The sequence below is a fragment of the Poecilia formosa genome, unplaced genomic scaffold (assembly GCF_000485575.1).
Source record: "Poecilia formosa unplaced genomic scaffold, Poecilia_formosa-5.1.2 Scaffold797, whole genome shotgun sequence".
NCBI lineage: Eukaryota > Metazoa > Chordata > Actinopteri > Cyprinodontiformes > Poeciliidae > Poecilia > Poecilia formosa.
In genome coordinates, this window is record NW_006800736.1 from 89,607 (window position 1) to 100,472 (window position 10,866).

Below are 10,866 nucleotides of genomic sequence, written 5' to 3' on the forward strand. Positions count from 1 at the left end.
CACTTAAAACAGCTTCATAGTTAATGCCAACATCAACTGATTCTATGACATTGTTGACTATTTTTTTCTAGTTTTAACATAAACAGGCAAAGAAGACACCCAGAAATGTTTTTCCACCCGAGGCATCCGGTCCCAGTCATAATCAGTTCTGATGATGTCACATATATGGCGAGTCCACATATGTGACATAAGTATTTTTTTTTTCTGTATTCTTTAAAATACAAATGCTTTCTCTGTTTAATTGCTCTATTGTTTTCTGTAAAGTGCAGTGAATGGAAATGTTCTGTCGTTGATCCTCACTGTTCTTAGGAAGGAGAAATATTACTGCAGTAAAACTGGGATACTGTGACACTGTATTAAAACAATACCCTATCCTTGGTGAAACAGTTTTCACATTTCCTCTAAAATGTACCTATCGTTTTATTGCGCTAATTTTCATAAGCATGTTGTCTGTAAACTTTGAATGTATTGACAATTTGTACAATTTTGTTATAGTATATTGGCTCTTGAAAAATGTGGGTAACATTTTATTTGACGGGGTGCAAAAGACTGACATGACAGAACTGCTGTGTCATAAAGTGTCATTTGGTAAATAATACCACTTTTATTGAGAAGTTGCTTTAAAAGTTGGATTAAAAGTCCATTAAAAGTGCCAACTTTGCCTTATTTTGTAAATAATGACATTCTAATTCAAAGTTGGCACTTTTAATGGACTTCTAATCCAACTTTTAAAGTAACTTTGTATTAAAATGTCATTATTTACCAAATTACAATTACCAAATTAATAAAAGACTTAAAGTAACTAAAAAGTTACTTCATTAGCAATTATAATAAACCAAAAGTGTAACTGTAGCATACTGTGATCACACTGATATATAAGATCTGTAATGCTTAATACATTCCAAATGTATTTTAATCACAAAAATAGTTCACTCAAAATAAACTAATCAAGCATGTTTAATACAATTTCAATACTATTAATACACTAAGTGTACTTCAACAAACTTTTTTGAACAACTTATACTGATACTTTAAGTATATTATTGCTTTTTATGTAATATAAAGCACAAAGTACACTAAGCACAAAATTAGTTGTTCCAAAATGTCACACTTTAAGTTAACTAATCCTAAGTGAACTTTAAGTATATTCATGATTAGTCTGACTTTAAGCATGCTTAAGGCTCAAATTTAACATACTTAGTACATTTATTTCTCCCCATCAGTCTTCAAGCTGCTACCAACAACAAGTTGATTCTTTTTGAAGATATTCTAGATATTTTCCACTATTGCTGGTTTTTATTGTTTGTTCATCTGGAAGGAAATCAATCTGCTTGGTTTCCGCAGCAACTTAAAAGCAAAGTGGGGCCATCTAGTGGACAAAATGTGAAATAAGGAATGAGAACATCGAAATGAGGGTTTTAAGAAACCATGAAAATAATCAGACTCTGACAATTAAAGGCTATTTATTTAGAGAAATGAGAACATAATGCGCTCTAGTGTTAAATCAGAAACCAAACTAAACATTTTTTAACTGATGAGAGACTGCATGATACGTTACATTTCAGTTCTGAAACTTATGAAGCCAACAGGAATCCCTGATTGGACAAAAAACAAACAAACACATGCACAGCGCCCCCTACAGGCTTCTATTTTAATAAAATGGAAAATTACATTTTCAGATCATGTCTGATCTGAAAACTTAATAAAAATTAGAAAAAATATTAAATGTACATAAATCTGGTTTCCTTCAACAACTTAAAAACAGTCAAAAAACCTCAACAATCAAAATCTGATTTTTGGAGCTCGTCAGCTTTGCTTTAGAAATCACTGCAGCATTAAGAGACGCACTAAAGGCCATTTGGTCATGATAGCTATATGTTTAAATGATGATGCTTCCATTCTTCAGAAATGAACCCATAAACTCCTGTGTGCGTCTTAAAATCCCAGACTGGATTCTGGCACCTGGTTGGCCGAGTGACAGCGCCGCGGGTCGCCGAGGGTCACTGCGGCGGGTTGGCCGTGGTCGCCCGCAGGATGCCTCGCAGCACCTTGTAGTGGCTCAGCGGCTGGTTCTCTTTGGGGGGGAAGCAGGGCCCGCGCTCGGTGGCGTAGGAATACGGAAAGCGCAGAACCCAGAAGCCGTCGTTCAGCAGCGTCACCTCCGTCTGCTCAGGGTGGAAGATCGGGCAGGGAGGAGGGCCGGGCTGCACCTGCAAACAGAAAAACACTGAGAGCAAAGCAGCATAAGAACTAAAACCATCACAATTCAATTCCATTCAGGTTGAACCACCAGAACCATTAGATCATGAGACAGAGATTCGTTTTAGGAAAGGGTTGGGGCTAGAGAGCCGACAGCTTTCTGGATATTGTTAGAATAAGTCAGATGCAAATAAATAAATAAGGATTTAAATAAACATTCCTTAAATGAAAGTTTGTATCATCAGCAGCTAAAGACACAACTCTTTCAGTAATGGCTTCATCATGAATGTCCGTGGCCCTCCTGGCTTGCCGTAGTTTACCTGGGGGTTCAGGGTAATCTCCAGCGGCGCGTCAGGCACCACGACGAAAAGCCGAGCCAGCTGAGCGAAGTGCGGCTTCAGGCCGCGGCCCTGGGCGGGCGACGGGACGTAGAGCGGCATGTCGGCATTCAGCACCCTGCTGGCTGGATCTTTGGCGCCGCCTGGCCCCAGCGCCTTAACGATTTTGTCGGGTCCACTGCTGATGAAGCGCCGGCCCCGGCCGTCTTCATACTCGAACCCCACGAAGGCCCGCGCCGCGTCATCCCTCCGGCGGCTCCGGCCCGGCCCGGCGCCACCGCGCTTCCCCACCGGGTTCTTGTTGGGCGCCGGCCAGGACGCCGTCCCTCCGTCTAGAGGCTCCGCGGGGCCAGCGTCCTCCTCTGAGCGGGAGCGGATCACCAAGTCCCACGGCAGCAGGAAGGAGGAGCCCGGCAGGAAGCCCGGCTGCTCCAGACCAGTGTGACAGTTGTAGGACTTTGCTGGTCCCAGTTTGAGCAAAGACCAGCTGGAGAACTTTGGGAGGAGACCTTTGGGACAGGCGGAGTGCGTCATTCCTGGAGACAAAGACAAAAACATTTACATGTCTCAATAGTAGCAATGTGAACACCATATGCCACTTTTTCTGCTTTGTTCATTGGATTTGGCCAAATATATAACTTTAAAACATTTTTGTTTAATAAGATATATTCATATAAATGTATGCAAAACCAATCATTTTATATACAGCGCCTTCTGAAAATATTCACCCCTTTCAACTTTTCAACCTTTTACCGCTTTTCAGGCTTCAAACATAAAGACCTAAAATCTTTATTATTTTGTGAAGAATCAACAACAAATGGGACGCAATCATGAGGTGGAACGAAATTTATTGGCAGCAGCAGCGGCGGTTCTCTGACTTTATGGGATGAACAGAAACTCGCAGAGGGTCACCGGGCGTGTGGCTGTGAGCCGCGATCTGCTCCTTGGTCGACAGGCGGAGGTCATTTAGATGACGTCATCATTTGATTTATCGATATTAAGTTTTTCACCGCCGTAAAAAAAAAAAAAAAAACTCGCCGGTGTTCCCCTAAGCGACTCGGCCGCCCTACCTGGCAGGTACTCCACGGTGGACGGCTGGCGGTCCACGAGGCTTGGCCTCTTGGGTTGGACCGGGCCGTCGGCCGCATCTGCGTCCGCGTACGCCCCCAGGCTGTCGGTGGACTGGCCCAGGCTGAGCGCCAGGCTGAGGCTGGCATCGCCGGGCGTGTGGCTGTGAGCCGCGCTCTGCTCCTTCGGCCGCTCCCCGTCAGCCGAGGTCTCTGACGGCGGCCGCTGGGCCCGGTCCGAGGCCGGCGCCGGGTCCAGAGTGCTGGGCTGGAAGACCGGGAAGTCGATCCGCTCCAGCTTCCCACAACATTTCTCCTCCAGGTTCTGGGCACGACAGAAGAGACAAACTAAACCTGCTTTCCTTCAGGTGGAAACGAAACGAGCCGACGGGAAAATACTGAACGGTTAGACGGGCTGATACCGGTCCAATAGAGTTTCAGAATAATAAGGAAAACACCGTATTGTTAAAATATCACAGAGAGGATGGAATAAAGGTAGGAAAGATGAATTTGTAAAACAACTGTTATTATTATTATTAATCAGAGAAGGGAAATGTTTCCATAAACATGAATTGTTCAAAAAGAGAATTATTTTATTTCTATGATTTCAGTTCAATGGCAAGTTCAATCTAAGAGAACAAAGAAAGGTTCTCTAAACAGGAAACGGACTCTACTTCCTGTCGGTCTGTCAGAAGTTGCTCTGCAGGGAGATATCTAGAAATAGATTGAACTGGTCTGCAGTGTAGAACCTGACCTGGTAGAAGTCGTGGTTGGCAGCCTGGATGTCAAAGGGATCGTCTCGAGGTGCCTGCTTCCTGCCGCAGTTACAGGCACTGGTGGAGCGCCCCCTGCTGTTGTGGTTCATGATGGGCGGGTTGTGGTCCAGGTCCGGCTTCTCACCTGCAGAAATGACATTAATTTTGGAGGCAAACAGCTGATAGAATTATGATTAATTGTCAACTATTAGATTAAAATTAATTCCAAATGATTAACTCATAATGTTCACTGAAACTTTCTTCATCAACAGTGGCGCCAGCAGCCGCTAGGCGTAGCGTCCTGCGCCAGCAGCCGCTAGCTGTCCGGCGGAGCGTCTGACCTGGCTGAGGCAGCAGGTGGAACTTGTGCACACAGTGTTGGTCCGTCAGGCTGCGCTCCTCACACAGCTGGTGCCCGTTGCTCCAGAACTTGTAGCAGTCTTCGTGAAGCTGCACTGCATAGCGTTGGAAGGCCACACCTCGAGCGTGCTGGCTGTACACCCGCAGCGCCTGCGCCAGCTGGTTCTTGTGGACTGTGGTGGTGTAGTTGTGAGGGAGGTTGGACTGGTAGGCGCTGTGGGCCAGAGGCAGAGCTTTCTGACACCGGTTTTCTGAGAACTTTGTGTCGGCGTCGAGAAAGCCATCCAAGACCTTCGCCTGGCTTTGGACCTTGGTGGCCAGCTCGGCCAGCTCCTCGTCGGTGTTGGAGATCAAGACCTGGTAGAGTCGGGAAGCCAACTGGACCCACTTGGTGAAGGTCGGCAGCTCAAAGTGGGAAGGTTGAGGGTTACGGCCGACGCTGTCGTCGAAGCCCTTCTTGGTCAGAACCAGCTCGACGTGCTGCCAGAGGAATTCCTTCAGGCTGCAGTCCACCAGCTGGCCACCCATCGGGCCGCCGGACTCCCTGCTGCCGCTGGGCTGCCGAGCTGACCTACGCATCTGCTGGTACCTCCTTGGCCCGGTGAGGACCGGGGCGGAGTCCTGATCCGACAAGATGCAGTTGGACCGCAGCTGGCCAAGCAAAGCGCCGACCGGGTCGTGATCTGCTGCTGGGATCACGTAGACGAAGGCCTGGTTGGCAGGCACCGTGAACAGACAGTTGCTGCTTTGGTTGGTGAGGACTCGGCTTTTACGGAAGATCCGGTAGATCTGGTCCTCCAGAGCGTGCTGCAGACGCCTCCTCGGGGAATGCTTCTTGGGCTTTTCGGGGTTTCCTCCAGAGTCTGAGCCGTTCCCAGGGACCTTTGGAACAGCAAAGAGAAGAGAACGAGTTACTCTGTGAGCGGCAGACGGGCCATCGGGAGCACCGGGACTTTTCCTGCTGGCCAGGCCACTAAGGGCTAAAGGGTGGGGTCAGCTTGCACTTGAAGCTGCAGAACTTTTGTGGAAATATATTTTTTACATATTTTGTTGAAACTGTTGCTATATTAGTTTGCTATGAGATAATGTATGAAAAAAAAAATTCAAGCTCCACTGTCTTCCCCCAGTGCTAACTAGAACAACCAATCAGGCGGGAGCAGTCAATCACAATCTTGTGGTGCGCTGTTCATCCCAGTTTTCCCTTCCCCATTGCTCTCCGCTATGCTGCAGCTAGCATAGCCACCAAGGATGGCGAATGACAGATAAAGGGTTTTCGTGTAATGGTAAGTTCTTTCTTCACCATTAGCATATTTAGCAGCACATGCATTAAGTTAACTGACAGCGCTAAACCCCACCTCCTGGCACTGATTGGTTGTTTTGGGTTCATTTCTTCAGACGGTGATAGCAGCTAAGGGAGGAGGTCGATCTGCTCACAGATTATCTGTCTCAAACTGTCGCAACATGGTGACAGTTTGAACAAATGTGGAAAAAAACAGTTTTATAAAAGTTACTAATTGCAGCTTTAACAAAATCAATCCATGCTGTTCATGGAGCAGGGAGACTCCAGGTGGTGCAGGTCGTTACGCTGAAAAGCCTGCAGGGATTCACCTGCTCTGTTGTAGGAACGTTGATCAGAACGCCTGCATATCGACGAGAACATGTGCTGAAGTTTCCTCAACAGGGAGGTTGTCATAAATATTCATATGAACTTGTTTCTGATCCATAAATGTGCAGAAAAGATGTTTTCTGGCACTGAATGGATGGATGGATGGATGGATGGATAATGGACCAACTGATGGAAGGATGACTGGAATGAGCGTCAAGGAGAGAGATTACTAAGTAATGGGTGGAAAAAAATAGAATCTGTTAATTCTCTTTTTTAAAGTCTCCCTAGTCTGAAAATTCTTCAATTCTGGACTTTTCCTGTTTATGAAAGAAAATCTTTTTATACCTTTAGATCAGTGTTTCTCCACCCTGGTCCTCAGCCCCCCTGCTCTGCATGTTTTAGATGAGCCTCTGTTCCAGAACAGCTGATCCAAATGATTGCATGACCATCAGGTGCTGCAGAAACCTGGTAATCACCCACAGATACAATCCAGGTGGTAGAAGGGAAACACCTGAAACATGCAGGACAGGGGCCTGAGGACCAGGATGGAGAAACACTGCTTTAGAGAAACTCAAGACCAAACCCTTGAAGAAAATGAAGGGTTTGGTCCCTTCAGGGTTTGGAAGGCCAATGACTGAAGCTTCAACATGAAATGAGTAGTGAAGCAGCAGAAGCTGCAGCTCGGACCTTCAGAGTCGCATTCATCTGGAAGACAAACAGCAGCCGCGGAGGACACGGCCTGCAGTTCAGCTTCCACTCTTTGGACACCGCGCAGTCTTTGATGGCAGCCCGGATCAGTGGCAGGACCTTCTGCCGCAGGGCGTCCAGGGCCCGGAACAGCCGGTCGTAGGTCACATCGAAGGTCTGGCTGGGGTGGACCAGCAGCAGGACGTGGCACACGGAGAACATGTAGAGCAGGTGCAGGCAGTGCTGGCGGTCCAGGCCCTTCCACAAGTCGTGGGCGTCGGCGTGGCTGATCCCGGCGCTCAGGGACCGGCAGGCCCGCAGCAGCTGCCGGCTGTCGCAGACGGAGGACAGCAGCAGGTACAGGACCCGGTTCTCCTGGTCGTAGAGAGCCTGGACGTGGCTGTCCGATGAGTCGCCCTCCTCCGACCCGAACAGAGAAAAGATGTGTTTGTCCGCCAGCGTGTTGATGAGCGCCTCCTTCAGAGGCCCGGTCTGGGTGCTGCTCTTTCCGAACACACCGACCACACACAGCCCGTCCTCCCGGTGAGAAGCGTCCTCCTGCGGCTCCGCCCGAAGCAGAGCCCCGAGGTCCACCGGAGGAGCCATTTTCACCTCCTTCATGACGGAGAACCGCGGAATGAAAACAGAAACGGAACGGTTTCCCAGCACACTTCCGGTTCCATTCACTATAAGGACCGGGTAGGAACCTGTTTATTTAAATTAACAACCCCGTTTTGTAAAAATGTTACTCAATATGTAATTAAACCTATAATTAAAGCAAATTTAACATGTGGAAGAAAAAAACACACCTATTTTATTGTTCTTTTATCAAAGAACAGGATTCATCTAATTTTTACACCTCTAAAACATTGAAATAAAGGGGATTTTTTTCTAAACAGTTCAAGAAAGTCTGAGAGTTTATCCTCATTAAGATAAACAAATGAAATGAAAGGAATTAATTATGGTGTAAAATGCTTACAGAATAAATGGTAAAGCGTTGGCTAATATATCCCAACTCCTGATGTCCATTGGAATGCACATTCAACCCTACAATCTAATGATGGTATTTGAAGTCATTTTGAAAATATTTTCTATCACTGGAAATACTTAAACTATACCAACAGCGAGTTTATTGTGGTACCATGAACTGGCATTGATATTCTTGATTGAAAACAGACAGATCCTCTTCTCTGGTTTCAGAGCAACGCTTGTCTTGTCTGAAGTCTGAATCTCTCATGTCAAGTTCAGATTCAATCTCATTGGTCAATAAAAAAACTAGTTGGTAACAAGAACCATTCCAATTTAATGTTTTTTTGGACAGAGGAGCTGTTTGGCACAAACCAGTGACATTGTTACACAAAAAGGGTTAACTGAGTTTCCATAACAACCATAAAGATGTCCTTTTCAGGGCAGCTTTCTGTTTTGGAGGAAATTTTATAACGGCTTGTCTTTTAATACTAAGAACCTCATTAAATCTCAAAACCTGTTTATTTACTTTTTATTCTTTGGCATTTAAACATGCAGAGCCCTTTGGTCAACAGTTTTCTTTTTTTTTAGATGTATTAATGAATACATTTCCTTTGACATTTACTTTCCCAAAGAAGTCCATCTACCTCCCTCATCATTTAAAGAAACAGTACAAGCTAACCGTGCCGTTATGTGCATCACTGTTATTGCTGCAGCCTTGCAAAAAGAAAATATTTACGTCGCACTTTTTACAGGTCAGAGAACCACAAGCTGCTTTAAAATAGAAACAAAGATTAAAAACGGATGATAAAAGCATAAAAAACTGATAAAAACAGAACACATCCAAAATCAAACATTTTCTCAATATCCACCACAGGTTTTAATACCCATGATAGTCGTCTTGTTAACTGACCATCACTCCATTCACCCAGATTAATAAATTGGTACAAATTAATCTTTTAAACTATCACTGGAAAAACCAAACCCTTCCTACTGTTGCCTCACTCATCCATTTTTTCAGAAATACCTGCATTTTACATTCTAATAAATTAATTACATCAATAGACCAATCATTTCATTTTGCTGCACCAATTATTGGAACGACTTGCAAAAACACCAAAGCTCAGAAGATTAACTCCAATATTGATTTTTATCAACTCAGTGAAAAGCTGTTGACTTATCCTGTATGTTGTAGTTTGTTTAGTCCAGGGATACTCAAGTCCTCCAGAGCTTCTGTCCTGCAGCTTCCAGGTGCTTCATGCTTCAACACACCTGAATCCAGTTTACGGGTTAGGTTAGGCTAACCTCTGACCCCCAACCTCTGACCTGTAACCTCTAACCCTAACCCGGGTCTGATCAGAGTCAATCCTGGTCTGTTGGAGTAAATGTGTATCTAAAAGTTGCAGGACTGGACTTGAGCACTCCTGGTTTAGTCAGTATAAATTTGGTTGTATTTTTATTTTTGTTCTATGATATTCTTCTGTTTTCTGCTGTGTGATGTTTTTATATTTCCTGAACAAGTCATTGTTAAAAAGAGGATTTGTTCTCAATCAGCTTCCCTGGCTAAATAAAGTTTAAAATGAACAATTAAAAGGAAACATAAAACCTGTTAGAAGCCAGTCTTAATAAAAATTATCTGTTTCTTAGAAGAATCGTCTGAGATGAACTGACTGTGAGCTTGGTGCTGCGGGTGAGCTTGGTGCTGCGGGTGAGCTTGGTGCTGCAGGTGAGCTTGGTGCTGCAGGTGAGCTTGGTGCTGTGTTCAGGATGAGACTTTTCTGGGATAAAGTTAGAGAAGGAGAAATTGCAGTGGCGCGATCCGTCTCTAGGGAATCTGTTATTCAGGACATGCAGAGGGAAGCGTGCTGGAGGCAGAACGCTGGTCCTGGAAAGGACGCAGAGTCTCCTCTGAACTGCAGGTGATTTCTGTTAAACTACGGAGCTGGAAAAACTTTCTGCCCCCTCAACTGATATGCTTTTACTTTATTCAGTTAGATAAAAAAAAAAAAGTAATTTATCCCAAAGTGAAATTAAATGTTCTTCTAACTCACATCATCCAAGCACCTTTAGAGCCGTTGTGGGTGACACTGTGGGCACGAAGGATCTCCAGTAGCAGTTCACCTCGCAACGAATCTGAGGACGCCTCTGACTGAATGCTGTTGCTGTTTGTGAGATTCTAACAGCTCAATATCTGGGCAGAACGGACAATTTTCTTCAGTAATATCCTGGATGACCCCAAGTTCTACTAATCCACTTCAATTGCTTTTGTTGCACCTCTTAAATCTTTTCTGGCTGTTTTGTTAGAAAGCAGAGAGACGTTATAGTCACACATCTGATCCGTGAAGATTTGCACTTCCTGCTTCTCTCTGCATGAAGCCTGGAGTTTGCTGAGCTTTTGAGATGCTAATCAGCCAATCAGCTGCTCCCAGCTGTAAAAACAATCTTTGTTGCCACGGTTACTCAATATAACTGAAAAAAAAAAAAGTAAAAAAGTGTGAGCAAAAATCGCTTCAGCTGCACGGTGTCCATAACCAGAGGGAATAAAAAAATGAAAAAATAAAAACGATGAAAAGTTTTAAAAAGAATGAATGAAAAACAATAGTAACAATTGTTTCTTTATATTTATTTCATTTATTCAATTAGGGATAATTACAAATACATTGGTATCTTCTAGTGTTAAAGCAGCATCTAGCCTCTGGAGGATTTTAAAGGATAAGAAAAATAAGAAAATAAAAATGTGGAAAAAAAGGATGATATAATCTGTGTAGCATAGAAACTACAAGTTTTAAAAGAACAATGTAATTTATAGGAACAGGACGTTTTTGCTGTTCGGTATGTGTAACTGTTTGACCTCTGACCTTTTCTCTTATTTAAGGTGAGCTGACGTC

At 44.4% G+C, this 10,866-nt stretch overlaps 1 protein-coding gene across 1 annotated transcript; it reads right to left on the bottom strand.

The window, feature by feature from the left end:
* Nucleotides 1-1,806: 1,806 nt before the first annotated feature.
* smg8 (SMG8 nonsense mediated mRNA decay factor) lies at nucleotides 1,807-8,028 on the bottom strand. The gene is made up of 6 exons (XM_007543316.2): nucleotides 7,013-8,028; nucleotides 4,701-5,601; nucleotides 4,359-4,504; nucleotides 3,608-3,929; nucleotides 2,520-3,073; nucleotides 1,807-2,210 (listed from the first exon to the last, which is right to left on the bottom strand). Exons 1-6 carry the CDS (start codon nucleotides 7,631-7,633, stop codon nucleotides 2,001-2,003), a joined length of 2,754 nt encoding a protein of 917 aa, XP_007543378.1. The 5' UTR covers nucleotides 7,634-8,028; the 3' UTR covers nucleotides 1,807-2,000.
* Nucleotides 8,029-10,866: the final 2,838 nt, after the last annotated feature.